We start from the raw sequence: 26,480 nt of genomic DNA on the forward strand, positions 1-26,480 counted from the left end.
CATTTTGAAAGGAGTATTTGCTTGATTGAATGGATCATATTAAGATCGGATTGACACCTTCATTAGGCAAGCCTATCGATTTGGTTGTACAAATGAGATTATTCTGATAGCTGATGGATTAAAGAATAGGGACATAATCACTAGTGTCACATGTAATCTATTGAAATTTTGCTTTTTTTTTAATAACAGGGGGTTGTCTGGGTCGAAAAAGGTGCCATTTAGGAAATGGTATGGATGCCTGGGGGAACTCAGGTCCCTGATTCCAACAGCAAGCAGGTTGGTGATATTGATGGCCACTGCAACCAAGGCTACAAAGGGGGAAATATTAAATACCCTTCATTTGTCAAAAGAGGATATTAAGTTTATTGAACAAAGTCCAGACTGTCCAAACATAAAGTACTGTGCACAGTATCTTGACAAAAATGAACCACTTGAGGCTTCATTTTCTACTCTAATTGAAGAATTGAAAACTATGCGTGGAAATACACCAAGAACTTTGATTTACTGTCAGACAAAGAAACAGTGTTCCGTTTTATTTCACGTGTTTGAAGTTTTCCTTAGACATGGCATCTTTCAAGGAACTACCAAACAGCAAAATAGAATTGTTGAGATGTACCATGCTTGTACCTCATCACGAGTAAAAGAGCACATTGTTGACAATATGGCCTGTGATGAGGGACACATTCGAATACTCATTTCAACAATTGCATTTGGAATGGGAGTCAATTGTAAAAAAGTGAGACAAGTAATACATTTTGGCTGCTCCAAATCAATGGAGATGTATGTTCAGGAGTGTGGAAGTGCTCGGAGAGATGGGCTGCCAAGCACTTGTGTGCTTTTACACAATGGTTTGCTGTCTGCACACTGTGATAAAGACATGAAACATTATGTAAGTACCAGTGAATGTCGCCAAAGGGTACTGATTAACCATTTTGGGTTTGATCATGATAGTGCTAACCCTTGCCCAGTCCAGTGTTCATCAACACACTTGTTGTGACATCTGTGCCGAAATGTGCAAGTGTGGAAGTGGCACCTGTCCTGATTTATGGACCCCCCACAAAGACACTGACAACATTCCAGAATTAGCCATTGGTGAGTCTGTCAGTGATACAAGCAGAGAGACAAGAGTGTTTTCTACTGCATCAAGGAAAATGTTGCAAAATAAGCTCCTAGATTACCACAAAGAGTTATCCAATCAGGTTGATGTTGACTCAATGGTTAAATGCCCGAATGCTTTACTTGAGTTTCACTCCTTTCACATCAATCAAATTGTACGAAATTGCCATTTGATTTTCAGCTTAAAGGATGTGTATGCTTAAAGGATGTGTTGAAATTTGGCGAAAGAAGTATGCTGTTGCCATTATTTGTATACTTAGTGACATTTTTGGAGACATTGACACAACTACAGAACTTCCAGCTGTAGAGGATGAAGCTACATGTATTCATGAACATGATTCTATCCTGTCTGAATGGGGACAATTGTGGGATGATTCATCACTGAATCTTTTGCTTAACATTTGTGATTTGGAGAACTGGGGTTCTTTCTCTGAAGTAATTGATGACCAGGATGATTCACATAATTTGGAATTGCCTGCGGAGAATTCACAGACCTAAGGAATGTTACAGTTTATAAACTAGCTGGAACAATGAATGTTCGTTTCGTAAATGTTGTGAGAGTGGATGACTTTAGATCATTTAGTAATACAGTATAATAATATACATCTGGTTCAATAACGAATATCAGGGGATTCATAAACTATCAGTTAAACAAGTGTGAGGTCAAGAAGGCTGGATATCGGCAAAGTTTTTTGCATGTTATTGACTGAGATGAGTCAAGTATTTCAGGTCCATAAAAAAGCTAACAAGACTTCAAGGCAAAATATCCAGCAATCTTGACCAAAGAGGCTGGTCAATAAAAGATCTTTTTATCTGACATCCACATGTAGAACACCATTGTCCTAAATTATAGCACTAAGAGGGTGGTCCCCAGCAGTCAAGATCAAATAGCTAGCTGTGCATATGTTACTAAAGGATCTTTAAGCAAAGAAAGGTACCCAAACCTTTATAGGTAACAAAAATTTTAACATCTCTTTATGTGCTCATGTCAACATTGATTTCAGTGCAGCTGCTTAGACTGAGACACTAACTAACGAGTCAAAACAAGGATCAATACACTGTGTAATTGTTCACATATCCAATGCTTAATGTAGCTAGCTATAAATCTGTGCATTCAAATTCAGGTTCTTCAAATTATGTGTATGTACATTTAAGTCCACCACTCTTGCAACATATCCACAACTTACAGTTACATGTAACAAGAGTTCGAGAAAGGCTCTAAATGAACTATATCAATAGGTATTTAAAGTGCACCTAACCCCAAATTTTGTTTTTCGCTAAAACGAATCTAGACTTTATTTGAAGCATTTGGGCGAAGAAATTTTTGAATTTGGTTGAATCCTCGATTTTCTATACCCTTTTAAAGTCGCGCTTGAAGTGTTTCATGACCGCATTTTAGGGAGTCTGGGGCGGCGGTCACAGTGATATGTGTATCCCCGTGATATGTGTATCCCCGCACACATATCACTAGTGATATGTGTATCCCCTCCAAAATGGCGACCAGTGATATATGTATCCCCCACCCCCCTCCCCTCTACTTTAAAAAGCAATATCCTCCTTGAAAGCGCTCTCGTCGTCCGGTCGCTTACTGGACGAACGACTAACCCAAACAAATCTCAATTTTTGTAGTTGAAAAAGTTTACGTATCTGCTGCTGGAATTGTGTTCTTGATCCTAACTGGTTTTCTGCGAGCAGGATATAATGAATTTAAAGTTGAACACCAAATGGATCTAGATATATTTCAATTTGAGTTTCACGGCACCGGATTTCTAGGACGATATTAATTGCGCGGTGCATTCTCACCCCTCGAGTAACGCATATTCTCCACTGTTCATCGCCTTGTTTGCATCTGAATTATTCGTGGAGTGAAACACATATCATGGCTTCGACCCGATCGCCATAAAATGGTTAGTGGCACTCGTGTATCCCCTGCACCCGCTTTTCAGTTCGACTTTTTGTAAGATATGTTAAGTCTCAAGCTGTATACATTGCTATACTGCGAATATTGCTAGCACGTTTCATAATATTCGACGTTCATTCTTCGGCAGTTAGCCTAGATTACGGCTGTCTTCAGGGGATACACATATCACTGCGCCATGTAATAATTAGTGATATGTGTATCCCCTGCATGCGGTCGGCGACGGTGTACAACCGAGGTCAGTGAAACTCCAGAAATCCCAAGCTATGAATAAATGCCGGGTGTGAATATTTCTAGCAAGCCAGTTTTGACAATGCAAATGTTATGGGCATTTTTCTTCTTGGGTAGAAAGCCAATATAACAGCTGTGTCCATGGGGATACACATATCACTAGTTCATGAAATAATCAGTGATATGTGTATCCCTTATTATCCCGTGCACGCGTGCACGCGTTTTTAGTGGACTTATCGAGTTTCAAACTTCAGTGAACCCAAGCCGTGTAAAAACGTCGGGTGCTAATATTGCCTGCAGTTTTGACAAGGTTGATGCGCTATATTATAACAGTTGTGTTTCTGGAGATACACATATCACTGCGCCATGAAATAATTAGTGATATGTGTATCCCCTGCACGCGATTTCAGTTTAGATATTTAGACATTCGAGTTGCAAACTCCGCAAACCTCAACCTGGGTATAAACGTCGTAGCAAGTAAGCAGCCAGTACGTTTCGGCAGTAATTGGCCATTTTCTTCGATCAGGTAGATAGCCAATCTAACGGCTGTTTTTAGGGGATACACACTGAGATCACTGCGCCATGAAATAATTAGTGATATGCGTATCCGCTGTTCGAAGTTTTAGTCAGATATACAATCGAGTCGGTTGGAACTCAACCAAACTCAAGAAATGCTAATCTGCTCCGTTGGGCGCGAATTCATTTCTGGTTTCTTCTACTCTTTACAGCGCTCGTCGGAACCTCGCAACCGAGTCGCCATTTTGTTCGTTGAATGCCCAGGCGCGTATCAGTGTTTTGTGTATCCCCACAGGGGATACACATATCACGGGGATACACATATCACTGTGACACCTGTCGGGCGGTACCTGATGACGTCTACCCAGGAACCAAACGCAATAGCGCCTCAGTCAACTCTCTGTATTTGCTCGAGAAAATGGAACACAAAACTAATCGTTCCGATGTATTTTGGGACTAAAACGTCCAAGTTTTGTCTCGGAATCATTTCTTTTTCGTCACGGGAGTCAGAGTTAAGTTTCGATTTGGAAGACTCCGAAATAAACTTCGATCGAGCACGTTCGACTACTGTGAACTCACTGCTTATTAGAGCTTTGAGAGCAATTTACAATATTTCAAGCGATGAAGGGGAAGACTTCTTTGCGAACGATCTGCTTGTATATTAGGAATGGAAAGCTAGATACGAAGTGGAGGAGCAGGCAAACGAAAAGCAGGAAAGAAAACTCAAGGACTGCTTTGGATGGTAATTTCGTGAACTAAACATAAGATTCCCACGCGTGTTTATAGCCCGTTTACATTTGTCCTTAGCGAGAATGTATTTTGTCAAGGTGTGATTGTTCTGTTAAATCCAGTTTGTGTTTTACTTTCAGTTGAATGTTTCATGTTTATAACAGCGACGTACGTGTTGCAGTTTTCGAGACTTGATGACCTCCAAAACATTGGCTTCGATCGATTGAAAATCGTATTGTTTGGACCTGTATTTTTGAAGCTGCGGAAAGCAAGGCGGAAGGAAACATTTCATACAATTACCGATTTCACATTGTCACACGTTTTAAGTCGTAACTCCGAATAACCAATGTAAATTGTTCTCAAAGTTTGCAGTGAAATTCGTCGGATAAGCGAAAGGATGTGTTCCCTAAGCGGTCCGCAGATGTTACGCGGTCATATTTTCGACGCTATTGCACAGAATCTTTGTTGCACTGCTGATTTCCAAACCTTCGAAAAACTCTGCGAGTCTAACAATTTTGTTATCATGTAATTCTAAAGGATTAATCTTCGACTTTCATCTAAATCGAAAGAGAAATAAGTGTTGGTTAGCGCCGTACAGTTACGATCTATTTACATATCAGTATAAATGCTTCTTTATCATGATCGGATCACACAACTTTGCCGGTTATGTTATAAATACTGCGGGATTGGAAGATATAGGTTGTCGGTAGTATTTCTACAAATTGCTGGTTAGCTTTAAGCTGAAAATTTATGAAAATAGCGTTCAAAAGTCTGCGGAACAAATTCCAGTGAGAGTTCTTCAATGGTTCTCACAGATTCAGTTCGCTTGTTTCGGTTCGACAAAATCAACCATCGTTTACATCTTTATTGCACCATTAGCCGATCATCGTCAGTAAATTGTACAGTATATCTTTCTTTAAATCTGTAATATTGCTGCAACAGCCGACAGCACCTCTGGAAGGCGTTTCTGCACACTTTTCGAACGTGTATTGCACCATCCTGAAGGAAATGAGAGGACGTAAGATATCCAACCTTCCTGGGTAGACGTCACAAGAGCCGCTGGACCCATTCTCCTCAAACTCGGTCGTGAAACAAAATGGCGGTGTTTTGGAGCTATATTCGAGATTTCATCGGGGCACAGAAAATCGAGGATTTAACGGAATCCAAAAAATTTTTCGCAGAACTATTTCAAAGAACAAGTAGATTTGTTTTAGCGAAAAAAAATTTTGGGGTTAGGTGCACTTTAATGTTTACTATTAATCACATAGAATATTTATAGCTTTAATTTCTGTGGAAAGTCATAGATTTTCACATTTCTCCTGCTTTCTATTTAGGTTAATTTATTGACTGTGATTGCATCGCATAACTATATGTCGTGTTGCGTGTCATCCCATCAAGTTTTGTTTAATGTATTGCAATGTATATACCAACAGCAAATTGCACTTTTCCATGCTTAATCAATACATCTAGTGAGAGTAAGCCCCATTTCACTGGGTCAACAAATTGTTACTAATAGAAACAAATATTCCCTTTCTTTCTGCTGTACACATGCTGTTGCCTTATTTGTCATTGACATAAAGATTTTTATATAAACTTTTATATCAAGTAACTTTTAAATCCTATACACTGTTTTGTGGGAGGCACGGTGGCGTGGTGGTTAGTGTGCTCGTCTCTGGATCGAGTGGTCCAGGTTCGAGCCCTTAGGCTGGGAAATTGCATTGTCCTATTGGGCAAGACACTTACTCTCGCAGTGCCTCTCTCCACCCAGGTGTATGTATTGATACCTCTAAATTCAATTCTTGGGGTACCCTACAATGAACTAGCATCCTATCCAGGAGGGAGTAGAATTATACCTAGTTATTTCATGCTATAGAAACTTGGATAAGCTCTGGCCTGATGGGCCACTTGGCTCATATGCAGACTTTACCTACCTACCTACCTACCTACCTACCTACCTACCTACCTACCTACCTACCTAACGAGCATGCCTGTATAAAATCATATTGAAACCACTCAAAATGCTGGGCTTTATATTAACATAATGGTGGTATTTCCTGCCTGGTGTGTGATGGAATGCTTTCTGTGTTGTAAGCTCATTCGCAATCTTGGTAAGATCTCCCTTCACTGACTTCTGAACATGTCTACCTGATCTTTTGAAGACAGACATGGTACTGTCAAAGTTTGACATGAGGTCAGATGTTACATTAACAGAATGGCAAATTCTATCTAGTGACTTCCTTGTGGCACTAGGACCAAGCTTCTTTATGGCCTCTTTCACAAACTTGTTGAGAAACTCCAGAAGTAGGTCCAGAGTGATGTTACTACTTGCACCTGGCTTGGTCTTTGCTTACTGGTTCCAGAAAAGGCGGTGAGCTGCTTGTGGACTCAATAGCACATAGATTTGGAACATGATGTACAAAGCTTCCAGAGCATACTTATTGGCAGCTCCACCCTGGTGCTTAAGGTACAGCAGAAAGAATTTCCAGCAGTGTACAACACAATCTCCATCACCTTCAGAAATTGCATCCCAAAAGTTTAGGATCAGCATTCCATAATCGAGGAGGGCCTTCTGATATGACAGCATATCATCTCTGTCTTCTTTATTAACAACAGTCAAGAACAAATAAGGATCTAAAGGCATGTAGTTTGTAGTCCAGAGGAATCCAGCCGTACTGTGGCTCATGAAAACATGCGCTTTTCCAATGGAAATTACGAAACAAGGAGCTCAAAGTTTGTGGATGAAAATGCGAAATGCTGAGTTGAATTTGAAAGGAGCTACAGTTATTTATGGCTTGCAGCAAGATTGCCTGAACTAGCGTAACAAATATAATGTCTTATCAAAGCACTGGTTAGGTTGAGAATTATTTTGTTTACTTTGTTATGTGTTTTGTTGGTGGGAATCTAGCAAAACTTGTTATTTTGGTACAGTTTTAACACTACTGTTGCTAACAATGGTCTCCATGAGCTATATTTACTGTAGACAAAAAGCTCATTTCCACTGAGTTTGTCCGAGTCACAGGAGATGTTTAATTTGGGTCAAATTTGTCAAAATTCCAAAGCAAAAATTTGAAAGCCAGCTTACCATCATCAACCCATGCTCTGTTCTCTGATAAAGCATGCTTTTTCAGCCAATCAGAGCAGGCATTATATAGAAACTTTATTATAATAAGATATGAAACAATCTGTGTTTCTTTCCAGTCTAAAAGATCGACGATCTTGTTGCATGCGAAAAACTCACACCAGGCTCTCGTTTCCAGATGGAATGCCTGACAGATTTCTAGGCTGCATTACTAGTGATCAGCAGTTACTCAATGAACAATATTTTCGATATGACGGGTGATGGCCAGCACTCCCTGAACTTTATTTTTGTCTTCTACTGGTATCAATATGATCTACTCTCCTGAAAACTATACGAAGCTAATGATTGGAAAACAAAAAGTTTCATTTGGTGGTAAGCAAGTTCAAGATAACACTTAGAAAGGAAAGCTATGGTGTGCTGTATTAAACGTTGACAAACTTGAGTTGCTTTTTGCTTTACCGAAAATTGTGAGTAGAATTTTCTTGGGGGGGGGGGGGGGAGTGCAAGTTTCCCATTTGTCAGAATGTGTCTGTAAACCATGCACAGGTAGTAAAAAGACATAATTGATTCACAACTGCTGCCAAATTTTGACAGAGCAAAGAACAACATTATTGTCTTTCAGGACGTTCATTATTCCCGTTTCTCTCATTCTTTCTTGCCATGTGAACAGCCTGCTCACAGGCTAATTGCTGGTTTGTACTGTCATGCCATCAAAAATAAAAATCATAACCATTCAGTAAATTAAGTCAAGAATTTGGGATATGATGGATGATTGATATACAAACAATTTCACCAAGATTTAGGTCTGTGCAGTTTTTCATTCATGCATATTGGAGAGAATTGTTTCACCCAAATTTATAGAACTTTGTATGGAGATGCCATGTTGGTGCCCATCCGAGGGGCACCATCATGGCAGCCATAAAGTGACAGAAACATCTGTCATTGACTTTTGCTGTTCAAACGAAAAATTATTACTCTAGAGCTCCAACATTTTCTGATGTACGCAAAAGCCTTCTCATGCCGCCATTTTAATGTACTTTGTGAAATGTTACTTTGTGGAAGGAAAGGAAAGGAAATGAAATCTCAACTTTGCGAAATGAAAATCTTTTCTTTACAAAATGAAATTGGCACTTTGCAAATTGAAAATCTGTTTTTTTGTGAAATGGAAGCTGTACTTTGCGAACGTTTTTGTGAAGAAACTCCTCTGCACCTTCTATTCTACTACAATCATGACCATGACATGCATTTTTTGTCATGGCCTAGGAGGACGCAGATATGAGGCCCCATTAGGGTAAATTCAGACAGGCGACACAGCTCTGAAACAGCAACATGAAGGAGCTGAAATGACACAGAACGACAAGCCACTCAATTGAAATTGTGACAGCGACAAAGAGAAAAGTGAAATTGACAGCAACATTGGTGTTTTAAAAGTTAGACAGCAACTTGCAGCGCATTCAGGCAGAAAAAATTGTATTACAATAAAGTTAAACTTTCCGTGACTATTGAGTCTACTACATTGAGGTTAATCTTCTAGGGGTAATTATATGAATATTTTGTTTACTTGCATTTTATATCAAGTCAAGTCAAGTCATCTTTATTTAGGCAGGGTAGCCCCATCAGCCATAGGCCGGTATCAAAAGGGGCCCTGCGTAAAATTAAGACTACATGATAAAAAATTCAGAATTTAAAAATTACCACAAAGTTATGTACAAGGAGTTTAAAAATTGAATAAAAAGGAAATTACCTATCTATGAAGTACAATTTTTCTAGATCAATACAATAAAAGAGAACAATCAAAGTATATCTAAGTATTATATTAGTAGAAAACTAATGGCTAAAATGAAAACTATGATAGTTCTTAAAAATGGAAAGCGACATGGCTTCTTTTACTGTTGCCCTGTTTTGTAGACGTTGCAAGCTGTTACTGCATCTGATTGAAATTGACAGCCCACCCCATACCATATCAGTGTAATCAAACATCGGCTGTATTAAACAACGCATTTAGCACCTTTTGGGTGAGGAAAGGTCATATGCGGGACAACAGGCTGAGACGCTTGCTCACATTGTTACAAATCAATTCTACATGCTCGGTCCATGAGAGATTTTCATCTAGTGTAACCCCTAAGTAACAAAAGCTTGATACTCTTTCAATTTCTTTCCCATGGAGTTGTACTCTATGGTATATAGAGTATATGGTATTATGGTAATGCTGGGCCTGGTTCTGTGATTAGAACTGTTTGCAAGTACAGTATGTTGCTTCTTTACGTTAAGGATATCATAAATATCCTAGTCCGGTTTTTCTTTGGAGACTGCCTTAGCTCTACTGCGAGAAAGCTATACGATCAAGCAAAGAAAAGTCAAGGAGCAGACTGAGCAAAAAATATGCACTAAGTTATGGCGTGAGCCCTATTTTAAAAGGGGGTTTGCCGAAAGAACATTGTGTGCTTATATCAAAATAGCTCCACACGAAAGATTATAGCCATCAAGTGCTTAGAAGTTTAGAGAACATTAACATTGTCGACCTTCAAACACATAGAGATAAAAAAGTACATCTTCTGGGTCTTCTCTCTCTGTATTCCCATGTCGCACTTTGCAAGGCCATTAAACTTTGGTTGATAGTCATCTGAAAATAGAATGTTTTAGAGACAGAATTATGAGAATGCATTTACATTAAACAATCTATACGTGAGCATTTTGCTACATCAATAACAGTGGCTTTGGACAAAATTCCAATTAGCAACATGCAAACCTTTTCAAATTGCGATGTTAAAAGTTTTGAAACTCAGGCAAGGGACATAAAGACCCCCCCCCCCCCCCCAACAGGGCCTTAGATCTCGAAAAGTCAGACTTGTGGCTTTTTGTTTTAGACAAGTGGCTCTTGGGTTTAGACCAGTGGCTCTTTGTTTTAGACCAATGGCTCTTCGTTTTAGACCAGTGGCTCTTTGTTTTAGACCAATGGCTCTTCGTCTTAGACCAGTGGATCTCTGTTTTAGACCAGTGGCTCTTTGTTTTAGACCAGTGGCTCTCTGTTTTAAATCAGTGGCTCTTCGTTTCAGACCAGTGGCTCACTGTTTCAGACCAGTGGCTCTTTGTTTTAGACCAGTAGCTCTTTGTTTTAGACCAGTGGCTCTCTGTTTTAAACCAGTGCCTCTGTTTTAGACCAGTGGCTCTCTGTTCTAGACCAGTGGCTCTCTGTTTTAGACCAGTGGCTCCTTTGTTTTAGACCAGTGGCTCTTTGTTTTAGACCAATGGCTCTCTGTTTTAGACCAGTGCCTCTTTGTTTTAGACCAGTGCCTCTTTGTTTTAGACCAGTGCCTCTTTGTTTTAGACCAGTGGCTCTCTGTTTTAGACTAGTGACTCTTTGTTTTGGACCAGTGGCTCTTTGTTTTGGACCAGTGGCTCTTTGTTTTGGACCAGTGCCTCTTTGTTTTAGACCAGTGGCTCTTTGTTTTAGACCAGTGGCTCTTAGTTTTAGACCAGTGGCTCTTTGTTTTAGACCAGTGGCTCTCTGTTTTAGACCAGTGGCTCTTTGTTTTGGACCAGTGGCTCTTTGTTTTGGACCAGTGGCTCTCTGTTCTAGACCAGTGGCTCTCTGTTTTAGACCAGTGGCGCTCTGTTTTAGACCAGTGGCTCTTAGTTTTAGACCAGTGGCTCTTCGTTTTAGACCAGTGGCTCTTTGTTTCAGACCAGTGGGTCTTCGTTTTAGACTAGTGACTCTTTGTTTTGGACCAGTGGCTCTTTATTTTGGACCAGTGGCCCTTTGTTTTTGGGGTAGTATCGAAAGTGAAGACCCCGAAAATGTTAACGTGAAGACCAAAGACCCCTATGAAAGCAAAGACCACCTACGAAAACGAAGACCCTTTTATTTTTTGTAGGAAATGATTTTGTATGAAATGATTGTTTCCATAACGCTTCTCAGCATAATTAATTGATGGATGAGTTAATATTATCTTTCAATTGCACAACGTCTTGCTTGTAGTAAGTATATTTTTTTAACGGGAATAACAACAGTTCACCTAGAAATCAACATCAACAAGGATTCGAGATCTATCAACTGGAATATCAATCAAATACTAATGCAAACGTAATGGTTCCTCTTTATTATGAGTTTGGACTAAAGAAACTGAAACAAGAACAAACCACTGCAATTTAAGGGTGTCATGTACACATCTTACAATGTTATTAAAAATTAAAATCCGTCAATTGTAAAACATTTAGCTTGTACTAAACTCAGTCATGTTACTCCAGTCGAAAGTCGTATACTATCGTAACTTTGAAATGCCGCCGCAGCTTTTAAATCTGACGCATAACAGACATTGACATGAAACAAAGCTTTACATGGCATTGGATAATGAGAACAAATGTCGAAATAATTCCACTATAAGTATTATGACATTTCATGCTACGTGTTTTGGTCTGTGGTATCCACTCATTTGTAGTTGTGTCAGTTTCTTTATTTTGAACTTGTTATGAAGAGGAACTGTTACATTTGTGTTAGTATAGTCGAACCTCCCGTAAGCAACCACACAAAATGTCAAGCTTATGTGGTCGCTTACAGGGGGTGGTCGCTTACGAGAACTTAGAACATATTGGGTCAAAATTTTGCCTCATATGTATATGGTAATTTTGAGACATTTAGGCCGTCTCTTTTACGACTGATAGAGTACAGTGTATGTGGATATTATCTTTAAATTTTCAATGTTTTATTCATGTGAAAAATCAATTTTGAGAAAAAATCCAGTACTACTCAGGAATGCAATAATGTTACAACACCTTATTATCCAATTTTGCTTTATTATTTGTCAAGTGGTCGCTTACGGGAGGTTAAAAACAAAATTTCAAACTTTCAGCTCTAAAAGTGGTCGCGGTTGCTTACGAGAGGTAGTCGCTTACAAGAGGTTCCAAATATAGTGATTTGACTGGGAAACTTTTGGTATTTTGCAACGCTGTGCTCTAAGAAAAATTCTAGGGAGCCCTTTGGGCACCCAAAGTTGTTGGCTAGGGTGCCCAGAAGTCAAGCTTAGTAGTCCCAACAAAAACAAAAAAATTCAAAAATTAATTAATTGATTAATTAATTATAATTATCTAATAACATTATTAATAGATATATGATAACAGACTGACCCTCAAATCAAAATGTCTTGCATTGTTTCTAGGACATTTATCCTATTCACAGATGCCAAAGGTAAAGGTTCACACGTAATTTTTGAGTTATTTTTTTGCAAAAAAAAATACCTCTTATTCGGCGCATCGGGGTATGTTTTGGACGGGTCAATGGAGGAGTGAGTGAGTGAGAGATGTATGTATGTCACACCAATCAGATTGGATCTACTATAAACAGCCAATCAAATTTCTTGTTGTAAAGGTAAATGGTATGTGAGAAGACTTGATCCCGGTACAGTTCAGAACGGCCATATTTATTCTATAAGAGAGGAGGAAGTATTCATGTATTGGGCTTACTTCGACATTATCTGTGGGTTAGGTTAAGGATTTTGTTGCGTGGGGGGGGGGGGGGTGATAATAATTTGCAACTGGATAATCAGTCAAAGAAACATAGTGTTTGGCATATAACTACGAGTTATTAGGTAAGGTTTTGAATTGAGTCTTAGCCGCTCTACTACTAGGTTTAAGATGTGAATGAAAATCAAGTTGATGTGGTTTCTATGATAGGAACAATTGTATTCTAGGGGGGGGGGGGGGGCAGAATGTGCTACTGGGAATGTGAAGAGGTTGTTACCAGGTTCAAATCGTTTGCATGTTGTATTGAAACCTAAATATTGCTGTAGAGTTCGTAATGAGTGTTCCGGGCGTGTCATTAATTTCAGCATCCATTGATAAGTTTTGATGTGAAAAGCAAAGAGACTACGATTAATTTGGTCAACAGAACAAAAAGATATTATTCTGTGATGATTTTACAATTATAATGGTTCTTGTTTACTACTGGAATGAGAAGATACGTGTTAATGAAACTAAATCTTTTCTCTTCAATGTTATCTGCAGGGTTTTCGCTTATTCACATTAATAACCAACACGAATTGTAGTTGAAGAAAAAGGAATTTATTTTTGTTCAAGATAACTTAAGTGAGGTATATGAAGTCTTGAGCATTTTATTGTATTAAACACAAGGACTTTGGTAATTGAAAAATAAAGACTGACATGTATGTTGCCGGTTTGTGATTTTTTGTCTGGTTTGGAGTGGACTGTGACAGTTACATACATATGTTTGGCTTGTTTTAGACTGCATACTGTTTAGTTGCGGAGGCATGGTGGCCTCATGGTTAGTGCGCTTGTCTCCGGTTCGAGCGGTCCGGGTTTGAGCCCTGGCCGGGGACATTGTGTTGTGTTCTTGGGCAAGACACTTTACTGTCACAGTGCCTCTCTCCACCCAGGTGTATAAATGGGTACCGGCGAACTTAATACTGGGGGTAACCCTGCAATGGACTAGCATCCTATTCAGGGGGGAGTAGAAATACTCCTAGTTGCTTCATGCTACAGAAACCGGGATAAGCTCTGGCCTGATGGGCCACTTGGCTCGTATGCAGACTTTACCTTACCTTACTGTTTAATTGTAATGGTGGCTAGTTATGAACGAGATGAGCCTTGAGTTTTGAAACAGTTCGTGAGTTAGTAGTGTGCAAATGGAAGAGATATTTTTATTTTTAGTTTCAAAGGTAACTTGATACTTTTCTTTTTCAAAAGGAGTAAATTCAATTAGAGGTCACAAATCATCGCTTCAAGTTCTTAGGATGTTTTAGAGGAGACAAGACTATTTAGATTTGAAACAGTTCTGACATTTACAATAGTAAATGCAGGTAACGATTGTTTTGTTCTTTTTGCATGCTAATAATAATGAGATATTTTTATTTTTTAGTTACAAAGGGTAATTTGACACTCTTGTTTTTCACAAGGAGGAAATTCAATTACAGCTGATGAATCGTCACCACTTGTTCCCACGAGATGTTTGCTATCTTTAGTTGTTTTTTATATGGGAGTAAATTCAGTTAGAGCTGACAAGTTATCGGCTTTTGTTCCCAGGATATTAAACAAAAAAGAAGCTTTCATTTCTGGACGGTTTTTACATCTCTGCAGTGGTAAAAAGTATGAAAACTGTTCAAATGTTCTTTGAAGACTGCGTGGCACCAATTTAAAGTGCAATTGAATTAAATCAGACTTTCAATGTGTCAGAGACGTTTTTTTTCTCTCTCTTTCTATTTTCGGTGGAGTAGTGTTGTTGCGTTGTGTTGTGTAAAAAGGGTAAATTTATGACTTGTATAAAATGCGAAAAGTTCCCTCGAGTATTTTTGAGCAAAAATTCCTCTTGGTGGTTAGAAGGGCTATGTGATCAGTGAGTGAGGGAGTTATGCATGTGCACATGTCACACAAATCACAGTGTGGGTCGTATCAAAGAATGAATCAAATTGCCTGTTAGAAAATAAGGTGGTATCTACATTAATCTGGAGATGTGTCAGAATACTGTAGTTTGTTCAGTCAAACATTTTATGGCTTAGTATATAGTTATCTTACCATTACCGATGTCACATTGTATGTACATCATAAATTCCCAGTTCCTTTCTTGCTGTACATCGCAACCAAAGAAACTTGTCAAATTAACCAAATCATTACTGTAAACAGTTCCATGAATGCTCCTATCTCTGAGACTTTTAGTTCACAAAAATAAAATAACTTGCACGCCTTGCATGCCTATGTTTTGTAATGCTGTTGTCAAAAGTCCAGAAAGAAAGACAAAATTTACGTGTTTTTTTCGAGGTAAAATGGTTGTTATATGTAGAAAAATTTTAGTCCTTTTCCAATTCCCTCTTTTCCCTCTATAGTTCACATTGGTCTTCAGTTAGGGACGTTTCATGTGCATTAAACAAACCACAAGAACTAAGAAGATTATTTGGTATTGCAGTGCCGGGATCCCGGCTAACCAGGCTGAGATTTTTCTATGTAATAGTGTTTGAGAGGTCAGCCCGGCTCATTAAACCAGCGAGAGTACAGAAAATCAAAAATCAAAAAAATCAAGCTTGCTCCGGTCTCCCTTGATTCATCGCATCAGCCATCAACTGGGCTGGCTCGCCTCATGTAATACCGGGCTGAAAGTCATCACGGCACACCGAAGCAGCCCGGCTCATGTAATCAGGCCCTTAGTACCATAGAAGTACGCTAAATGCAAAAACTAAAATATAACAGGATCGTTCTTTTAATTTGCATCAAAATATTCTTTTCAACAAGCTTATTCTCTCCCAGGTTGCATTTTTGTTCAGTTTTCCAGGTTTTGAAAGAGGCCTTGCAGTTTTTGCATTGTGTGCGACAAAAAACTCCAAGATATGCCCTGCCATGCCACAAGTCTGAGTCTGCTTCTTCATACCATACAATGTCCTTCAAATTTCCTGCAATGTACCCCCACAAAAGTCCTTGGCAGTTTTGTCTAGGTAGTTTCCACTCCAAAATTTACCACTTGACTGTTTTGGGTGTTACATTGTAATACTAGTGATGACCAGTGAATGGGTAAAAAATGTTTGACTATTTCATGACAACGCAACTTGAAAATCTGATCTTGAAGTCATTTGAGATAATACAGAGAGTTCAATTTGATTGGTCCACTCTGAATAAACATATCGAGTTTTGCGCCCGTTGACATCAAAAAATAAGAACTCGACCGTTTATTTGAAAGCGGGAAAATCTTATTGTGTCTTCATGTGCTGTATTTGTGTCAGGATAAGATCGACTCCTTCAAAATTCTCCCAATTTGCTGGAGACAAATTTCTTCAGTGTCTGTGCAGCTTAATTTCAGTCTTTGGAATGTGTAATGGCGGTGTGTTTGTACTGAGGTTTCGATGTTCTTTAAGAGGTAATTATTAAAATGAAGGTGGCTTGTAATTTTAGCTAGATCATTGTCACAAGTAGATCAGCACACCGAAAATTTTGATTAATGTATACAAATTGTTGCATGAGTAAATGACTACCAAGTAGAACGCCACTTCGATTGGTTGAGACTTGTATTTTGTTTTTTTGTTAATTTCAGTTGATTACAGAACATGCCAATGAATTGTCGAGTAACTATTCTAAGTTTCCGTTTTGATTTAACCAAAACTTGAAATTGTAGACAAAAAACTAAATAAATGAGTCCTATTTACTGTTATTGTGATGTTTGGTGGTTGTAGGTAGTCATATGCAGAGGATAAATGATTGCCGTTGTATATAGCAGAACTATAAAGAGGCTTTTTCATGCTAGGCACTCAAGTGTTTATTGGCCATCACATCGGGTCTCGTTCATTAGTGTGACTATTTTATGGCCTGAATTTTGCTGGTTTCTTGCTCAGGTTTTTGTCCAAATGTCAGGACAGTACAGATGTCTTGCTCCTTTCTGGTTCATTTTTCGTTCAAGTTTTATCGCTCCTGTCAGCCTGATTATCGTCATGTTCTGTCTCGCTCATTAGTATGATATTTTATGGCCAGAATCTTGCCCATGTCTCACTCAGAATTTTCGTATGGGTAATAAGCTGTCACGCAATGCATAAACATGGATTTTCAAACATGCTCTCTAACAAAATGAGGAACCCTGTCGAGTGTAAAAGTTGTAACTCCCCAAGTTATTAGAGGGTCTTACATGTGATGAAACTAAAACTTCAGAAGGATCAATAATTTTTAGTTTTGGAAAATGATGATGTCACATGAAAACCGGCAATTTTATTACAGCATTTGCTGTCTTGTCATACAGCTGCCGTAATAACCCTTATGCATGATGACATCAGACAAGCAAATTTCACCACCAAGCCTCGCTTATAAAATGCAAATTGCAAATTTGTGTAGGTAATCACATGGTTTTTCTCATTCAATTTGGAATTAATTTGCACGAGTGAGTTTTTCAAAAAGCTGAAAATGCACGAGCGGCTTCGGCGAGTTCAATTTCAGCTTTTTGAAAAACTCACAAGAGCAAATTAATTCCAAATTGGACAAGAAAAACCGTATGATTACTTAACAATATAAACATCAAACAATTTGCCTGGAGGAATTAAGTGCTGGAAGACCTTTCTTGAAGCCATTTTTTCTCATTCGAGAAAACTTTTTTCAAAGTTTCTGTACAAAATTTTTGTCATGACATTTTACGTAATATCATTGGCTTTGAAAATTTCCTATTATCTTTCAGCCAATCATAATCCAGAATTACGATGTGTAATTTGCACCGGTGTCGCACTTTTTGCACCGGTGTTACACTTTTTGCACTGGTGTTACACTTGAACTGCACTGCTCTCAGCCAATCAGAATCAAGCAATGTTTTCATGTATATAGTTATATCATGAACGAATCCCCAATGCAGCAAAGATGAAAGGAATACCCTCGTGAAAACAACATGAAGGACCTGAGGTTTGAAAAAATTTCATGAAAATAAGGCTTGGTGGTGAATTCTGAGTGTGTGACATAATCATCAATCATAAGCAATCAATCATAAGACCTATTGACATTAGTAAAAACTGGATAATTGGATAATCCAATTTGAGAGTTTTCATTGGCATAGCCATCATGGGTTATCAGCCATTATACCATGCTCTACGAATATGGTAAGTGTATGTGTGACTTTTTGGAGCATTTTTTAAGAAAACATTTATTCCACTTGCACTTGCTGGATATCAGATGATTATAGCCAACTCATACAACCCGCGCTTGTGGAATAATTGTTAAATATACAAATTTATCAAATAGAATATTGCTGTTTTTCATTAGTGACAAGCGATTTTTAACAAGACCGCAGTATGGAGAATATGAATACCTCCCGAAGTCATTGTGGTTAAGTGTTGTTTTGGTGAGTTTCTTCACTATTTGGTTTTCCAGGTTGTAACATTAAATGGACATCAGCTAGATCTGTTAGTGTACTTATGTTTAAATATCCCTTTCTCATAATACAAAATTAATCTTCTTTTTGGTCAGTTTTTTCTTTACATCTTGCTTCCTACAGCACGGTGGAGTAGCATTCTTGTACCATCCATGTGTCAGTAACAACACAGTGGACACACTGCGTAAAATGGCTGTCAGCTGTTTGCACAGACATGTTATTACACCTTATGAGCGATTGAACCCATGTAAGGTGAGTACTATAAAGGACATATTAATATTGGTAAAAGGTGATTCCATCGAATTGCAATACACATCCGCACATGCATGACAGCATATACAGTATTGTGCAGTAATGAGAACAAAATTCGCGAATTGCCGGGCTTTTTGACGAAAAATGGCAAAGTTTTGTTCACCTCGAAAGTTCGAAGAAAATTCAACAAATTTTCCCGCTGCCCATTGTGTTAGTCAACGTGAATTTTTGGGCAGTAATTTGTGTCTACCGATAATATGAACCAATTTTCAAGTGAAAATTCACTCTTCTCAAATTTTCCTGCAAACTTTCTAGCAAAAAATTGCTCTGTTAAGTTTCCCATTGATTCCCAGTAGTAAGATGAATTAAGCCAGAGCAAAACAAGTACGTGCTCATGAGTGGTAGTAATATCTCAAAGCCTTTTCTCACAAACTTACCTTGCTTATGTCGAGGAAAAGGTTGTTATTCATCGTGGTGGATGCAATAATAAAGTGTATTATTGTTTGTCTCACGATGTAGTCACTTGAGATGTAGATTGCGACGTTTCGACTGCTTACTGCTAGTCTTCAGGTGATAAGGTCGACTGATTGCACGGTATCATTTATATCACAAAGGTCGGCTGTGATTAGTGCATTTTGATCCTCCTATTGTTCCATTGTTCTGCAAGTAGCTGTTCCCTCAGTGGTCCGCTGTTGTACCGTTCTCCTGTTGTTGTGTTTTTTGATCGTGGGCATCCATGCTTCAGGAATTTCAATTCCATTATCCCTGTTGATGTTATTAGGGTGAAGTCTTATGTGAATAGCTTCCTTGACCCTACATGTGTACCAGTGAGGATCTCGATCAATAAACTTGACCTCATTCCAGATAGGATAGTGGACTTTCTTGTGTGTGTGTTCAGAAATGGTGGAGGTCTGGGTACGGGCGAGTCGTATATCCCTGTCATGTTCTTTGATCCTCTCCTGCATAGATCTCCCTGTTTCCCTGATGTAGACTTTGCTGTACTCACAGGGAATCCTATAGACAACACCATCTTGTTTAGCCAGGTTGACGGTGTCCTTTGTTCGCACTAAGTGTGACTGAAGTGTCGTGTCGGACTTGAAGACGGTGTGAATGCCTTGTTGTTCTAGGCAGCAGCAGAGAGATTCTGAAACTCCTTGGACATAAGATAAAATGGCGGTGGATTTAAATTCCACGACAGGCTCTCTTCTTGGGGTTGTTGGTGCTTTTGTGATCTTCTGTACAAAAGAGGAGGGATATCTGTTGGAAACAAGTACAGATGACAGATGTTTCTTCTCTCCAGCGATTACTGATGGTTTGGTCACGAGATGTTTAGCCCGGTCGTACAGACACTTCACAATACCGTGCTTTACTGACTGAGGGTGGTGTGAATCATACGCTAGGTACTGATCAGTATGTGTTGGTTTCCTGTAGACACTGGTGGTAAGGCGGCCATCAGGTTCTCTATAAACTGACGTGTCGAGAAAGGCGATCTTGCTGTTATTCTCGATCTCCATGGTGAAATGGATTGATGGTTGTTGACTGTTTAGGTGTTGAAGGAAGTTGTCAACTCTATCCCAATCCAGGATGGTGAAAGTATCATCTACGTAGCATTTCCAGATCTTAGGCTTGCAAAGTGAGGACTCTATTGCTTATTCTTCAAATATCTCCATGTAGAGATTAGCAATAACTGCGGAACAGGGCTCCCCATGGCTGCGCCATCTCGTTGTTCATAAATCGATCTGTTGTACTGGAAGTACGTAGATCTTAATACGAAATCCAAGAGGTCCACGATTTGAACTGGTGTAAGTGTTGTGCGGTCAGCTAGGCCTGCATCATTCTCCATTTTTTGGAGCGCGGCTTGTACGGCGCCCTCGATCGGTACGTTGGTAAACAGTAACTCTACATCGAAAGACACCATGATCTCGTGGTCCAGGATCTCTTCACTGGTAATGGTGGAGGCAAAGTCAGTTAAGTTTTTCACTGTGAAGTTCAAGTTACCTGCAAGAGGAGATAATACATTAGCCAAGAAAGCAGACAGGTCGTATGCAAAGGTGTTGACACACGACACAATTGGTCTAAGCGGTATTTTGGCCTTTGCGATCTTTGGCAAACCATAGATCCTAGGTGGTTGTTTGTGTCGGGGTCTGATCTTATTATAAACCGCCTCTGATATATGTCCATTTCGTTTCAGAGTTAGCAGCTTCTCATATAGCTTCTGGGTCAAGCGGTCTGTCAGATCTTTGTTGAGCAGCTGGTATGGTCTGGAATCAATTAGTGCAGACATTTTTGCATGGTATGTGTCAGCGTCCAGGATTATGGTGGCGCAACCTTTATCAGCCGGAAGGACCATGATGGAGTTGCCCTCTTTTAGGCTTTTAAGAGCCTTCTGCTGTTCTTTCGTGATGTTGGGCGTGGGTGGTTGTGCCTGTTGAAGAATGGTGTTGACAGATCTCCTGACTGTGTCTGCTTGCTCCGCATGCAGTGGCCTGACTGCTGACTCAATCTTGGCGATGATCTCGGTGGCTGGGATGCTCGTAGGGGTCACGGCGAAATTTAGACCTTTCTTCAGTAAGGACATCTCAGCTTCATTAAGGGTCCTGGATGACAGGTTGATAACCCCCTTTGTTTTGTCAACAAAAGTTGTAGGAGAAATAGAAGACTATTTCTCTCGCAAAAGTTTCTCAAACTTGCGCTGTTGACGGTCTTTGGTGGTATTAAAGACTTGCTGGATAGTGGATTTAACCTTGTCAAGTGCCTCTGCAGCGTCATCTGCAGAAAGAGCAGATGTTATGCTCTGTGCTGTTGATTTGGCTTCTTTCTTCGTATCTCCCTTGGCTCTCTGCGTCAGTCTGATTCTTTCCCTTAGGAATCTTATGGATGCTAGTTCAGCGACTCTCCGTGCGCCTCTGGTGGGAACTGGCGGCCAAACTTGCAGATCTCTTGGAACAATGTGGTTCTTAATACACCTTGTGAGAAAGGTGAGATGGTTGGTATAGCGTGCGAGCTTGTGTGAGCAACGCTCATGTCGATGAATCAACCTTAGGGCTGTGCGCCCATATTTCTGGTCAATGTCGAGGAAAAGGTTGTTGTTATTCATTGTGGTAGATGCAATAATAAAGTGTATTATCGTTTGTCTCACAATGAAGTCACTTGAGATGTAGATCGTGACGTTTCGACTGCTTACTGCTAGTCTTCTTCTGGCGATAAGGTTGACTGATTGCACGGTATCATTTATATCACAAAGGTCGGCTGTGATTCATGCATTTCGATCCTCCTTTTGTTCCATTGTTCCGCGAGTAGCTGTTCCCTCAGTGGTCCACTGTTGTACCGTTCTCCTCTTGTTGTGTTTTTTGCCATGCAATCAGTCGACCTTATCTCCTGTAGAAGACTAGCAGTAAGCAGTTGAAACGTCGCGATCTACATCTCAAGTGACTCCATCTTGAGAATTGGAGAGCTCGCCATGATCATGTGCATAATTAAAGCAATCAATCAAATGCTTGTCTTCTATTGGCCAAAACACTAAATAAAATTCTACTGTGAGCCCGTCATTCCTAGGAGTTTTGTTCTTTTGGAATGTCTTTAAAGTTTGAAAGCATTCTCCTACCGTTAATTTTTCATCGCATCTTTCTCTTTGGTCCGAGGTCAATTTCGGAAGATGTAAATCCCTCATAAATAAATCTGTCAAAGTTTCACTATTCTCATTTATACTTTTTGTAAAAGTCAGAATAGAAGGAACGAAGTTCTTTCATAATCACTCGAGGTTTTGATGTTGAGGATGCATCTTCCTTAAATATCTTCCGAATTGAACTTTTCTTACCTCTGGAATTTTCTAAATTTAAAAAATATGTGTTGCTTTTTTCTCCTTGCTCGTACCAGGTGGCTCAGGTTCGTATTATTGCCCCTTGGGTGATGTAATCATTCTGGAGTTCAAACTCTGTCTTCAAAACCTCAAACGTGTTCATATTTTCTGGCGAAGGATCTTGATCACACATTTTTTGACAGTCATTGAGCTTAGATTCTAATGCTACCATTTTTGACCGTCACTCTTTGGCTTTCAGTTTACTGTAAGAAATACTTTCTTGGCGAATTCTATACTTCATCAGATCCCAGAACCCTTGTGAGATAACTTTAAGAATTCCTAGGAATTCCTAGGAAAAAATTCCTAGGAATTCCTAGGAATCTAAGGTGTGAATTTTCACGGTAATTTGGACTCGGAATTCCTAGGAATTCCTAGGAATTCCAAGTTTACACAGAGCTAACTTGGAATTCCTAGGAATTCCTAGGAATTCCAACTGAAATATACTCACCTTGAAAATTCCTTAAAATTCTCAAAAATTCCTAGGAATTTCTGGGAATAACTTGGAATTTGTAGGATTTTTTGAGAATAGGTTGGAATTTTTTGGAAAATCTGAGAAAAACTGGGAATTTTGTATCATTTGTAGGCCAGACAAAATTTTGATGATTAATGCCCAGCATTAAAATAACAAATAAAGTCACTGATACCACATCAAACAGGCTTTAAATCAATGGTTTATTACATTGGCTTTCATGAATTTAAACATAAGTCATTAGAATAATTATCCTGTTTCTTTTTTATTACACCAAGAATTAAAAGTAAAACTGAAAACAGATATGAAGGTCAAACTTTTACATGTTTGATAAAAAGAGAACTTTTTCAGATAATTTACTTACTTTTTTGGTTTACAAATCCAACAATTTTCCATACACAAGATTTTAGCTTAAATTATTGTTATTATGTGGAACAAATCTGGATTTTCATGAATGTAAGGAATCAGTTATAAGAACAAAACTGAAACAATCCTTAAAATTAAAAAAGGCTGAGTTTGGGCAAACTTAGCTGCTGTTCAGTTATTTCTTTTGTTTCCGCAGCTTCTTTTGTTGCCCTCTAATTATGCTGTCAACAGCTGGCCTCTTCATCTTCATCTTTGTTGTATGACACCTAAAACAAAATTAAAAAAATACAGTACATTGCGATATATATGAGGTACTGTAAGACTGAGATCCAAATATTTATGTGCTCACAGTTTAATACACGCAGCTAATTAAGACCTGACTGTAAGCTGGTTGAAATGTTAAAAGAGAAGACTTGATAATGGAAGGTGCTTGTATACTATTGATAAATATGTTACATAAATCTTGAGCTTACGGTAGATTAAATCAAGGTTTTTCTTCCTCTATAAGTGTATCAACAACTCTTGAATTGGAGGATACACTGTGTATATCACGGTTTTTAGCCAAATTTAGACATTAGAAATACTAAAAAAGACACTTTAAACATTTAAGGAACATTTAAATAATAGAGTAAACACAAAAGAATATACGGATGGACAAAAATTGAAGATCAACACGGATTGCCATACAGTCAGGCTGAAACACACAGGAGACATATCAAACTCATGCACACTGGCTGCCTCGTTGGAGTTTTTGTCAAGAACTTTGACTGGGATCAGAGAGAACTGCTATATTTATTTCGTTTGAACAAGTGAGGCGAGAGAAACTTGTTACTCGCAAATCAAATTGTTTAGGCATGCACACTGGGCAACCTAAATTGTTTCAACTTTGCTTTAGCCAGAATTCATTTCATGCCATGACTGAGTGATCCACTCGTGTATGATTCGTGATGATAAAGTTCATTCAAAAGCTTTTGTCTAAATACAAGAATTTACTTTGTATAATATAAGGTTACTTGAATTCGATTACTCACCAAATAATTTTGTATACGGCTAATCTGTCCTTTGAATTCTTCCCCGTTGAAACATCCACAGTAAGACTTTCTTTTAACTCCAAATCTTCGCCAAGAATAACTTGTTTCTCGTTAATGACACTCACGCTGTTTTCTTCTGGTCAGAGGACCGCAGCGAAAACCATTCTGATAAAATTTTGGAAGTGAAATCTACTAAAACGCACGAGCGATCAGCCGTTAACGCTGAATTCAAAGATGGGCGCCAAAAGAGAATTAATAACGCGATCTTTGTCACGTTCAGTCACAAGGATAGTCACGTGAAAATTTGCGTGCTGTGATTGGTTCAGTTGATCAGTTGAGGAGAGAATGGAAACGGCAGAAGAAGGAGAGAGAGACTGGCAACGAGGTTGCCAGACCAGTCGCTTTCGATGGCAAGTCTGTTTCCCTTTCCACGCTGTTTTGGTGGTCTTTTGAAAGATGGGTCTTGCTTCAAAAGGAAAAAACTACACAAACTTTTTACGAATAAATCAAGGAGGAAAATGGAACGTACTTTAACTGGTTGATCTGTTCCCGACGGTTGTCAAGATAAAGGATCATGAGGCACTTGAATCAAGTTCACTGCAAAGGTAAGGAATCCAATTTTATAAGGATTTTCTGTTATGATAACCTATAATTGTAAATTATAAATCAAACTAAGCAATGCATTGTGTGCTCTTTAAAAACCCCAAAAGCCGAAATTCACCTAAAAGGTTTCAGATCGACCTGAGGAAACGAGATAAATTCTGCGAAATGAGCTTAAGCTTGTTGTATTAGTCCACCAAATCTATTTCAACACCCAGTCAGCACAATGCAGCAAGTATAAATTTGCGATGCTTGTCATTTTTTCCTTTGAATTATTTATAAGGATTAGCATGATATGAGATCTATAGTCTTTTCAATACATCAAGATGTAGGTTTTTTTTATTTGCATTGTCATTTATTTATGTCAGTTATTTATTTGTTTCCCACTAACTCATAATCTTTTTGATTCTTTTGATTTTGTTGTGTCATGAATTAAAGTGACCGCGAGGACAAGGAAATACAAGAAACATATTGATGATCCCACTATACCCATACCAAAATCTACAAGATTCGACCACATAAATCCCTTAAAGCAGTCTTCACAGGCCAGTTGATGTCATCTCCCTCTCTTGCATCCCTTTTTCCTGGATATCATTTCCAACACCATGAACAGAACACCTCACAGTTTTCGGCTCACCTGAGTGAGATGGCTGTTGGCAAAAATGTTGTGGATGACTTTGATGGATTATGGAGTGAACCTTTATGCAAGAATTGAAGTTTCACAGAAGCATTTGATAAAATTGAGTTGCCAATACCTGAAAAGACTACAAAAATACCAATTGATGTAATACACAACAACTCAGATTTGTCCACAGACAGTGATTCAGATAATGATGTTGAAGTTTCAGTTCCGACTCCTCTGAAGAAATTGAGAACTCTGACACTGATGACCATTCACTGGACTCCCCTGATGAAAGTGAAACTAATGGTTCCCAAGAAAAAAACATTTTCTGCCAAAGAATATGCCTGTATGGCTATTCTGGCCTTAATTTCAAGACATTGTATGACAATGAGAGGCTGCTAAAGATATCCTTGTTTAAATGAAACTACCGGTAATTTGTCTAGAGAATGTCACAGTACAGTTTTACAAATGTACAGCAAGTGTGTGGAAGCTGTGAGCTTTTCATTTATGACATCTGTGAGAGATGTCTTCCTCTTTTTCCTAAAGTCATACAGGATCAAGTCAAAAATTGTTCAACAGTGGGCTGTGATGGGTATGTGTGTGAATCTACAATTATATTAAATATATACATGCATATATATACTTTTGGTTTTATTGAAATTGTAAATAATATATATTCATTTATGATGACAGAATTTTTTGCTTAATCTATTTATCAAATCTAAGAGCATCTATTTTTCTATCAGTTAAACTCTGGGTGTTTGATTTACGGGTCCATACAGGCACATATACACTAACAAATCATGTTGGATCTAAAAAGCAATATTATCAGTGCTATAGTTTTATGTTGAGTTG

General features: G+C 38.7%; 2 protein-coding genes and 1 long non-coding RNA gene across 4 annotated transcripts in view; 2 read left to right on the forward strand and 1 right to left on the reverse strand.

Annotated features, from left to right (window-relative positions):
• Positions 1 to 26,480, forward strand: part of LOC145462409 (uncharacterized) — a 112,788-nt gene that overhangs the window by 60,908 nt on the left and 25,400 nt on the right. For both annotated transcript variants that reach the window (XM_081445934.1, XM_081445933.1), the window contains 2 exons: positions 18,318 to 18,396; positions 18,550 to 18,678. In XM_081445934.1, the coding sequence (XP_081302060.1) occupies positions 18,318 to 18,396; positions 18,550 to 18,678 (208 nt within the window). The remainder of the gene's footprint in view (positions 1 to 18,317; positions 18,397 to 18,549; positions 18,679 to 26,480) is intronic.
• LOC145462451 (uncharacterized) lies at positions 20,313 to 22,749 on the reverse strand. The gene has a single exon (XM_081445987.1). The coding sequence runs from the start codon at positions 21,254 to 21,256 to the stop codon at positions 20,321 to 20,323; it is 936 nt and encodes a 311-aa protein (XP_081302113.1). The 5' UTR covers positions 21,257 to 22,749; the 3' UTR covers positions 20,313 to 20,320.
• LOC145462514 (uncharacterized) lies at positions 23,636 to 26,072 on the forward strand. The gene is made up of 3 exons (XR_014041213.1): positions 23,636 to 23,770; positions 23,934 to 25,008; positions 25,442 to 26,072. It is a non-coding gene; the product is annotated as an uncharacterized LOC145462514 (long non-coding RNA).

The sequence above is a fragment of the Orbicella franksi genome, chromosome 12 (assembly GCF_964199315.1).
Source record: "Orbicella franksi chromosome 12, jaOrbFran1.1, whole genome shotgun sequence".
Taxonomy (NCBI): Eukaryota; Metazoa; Cnidaria; class Anthozoa; order Scleractinia; family Merulinidae; genus Orbicella; species Orbicella franksi.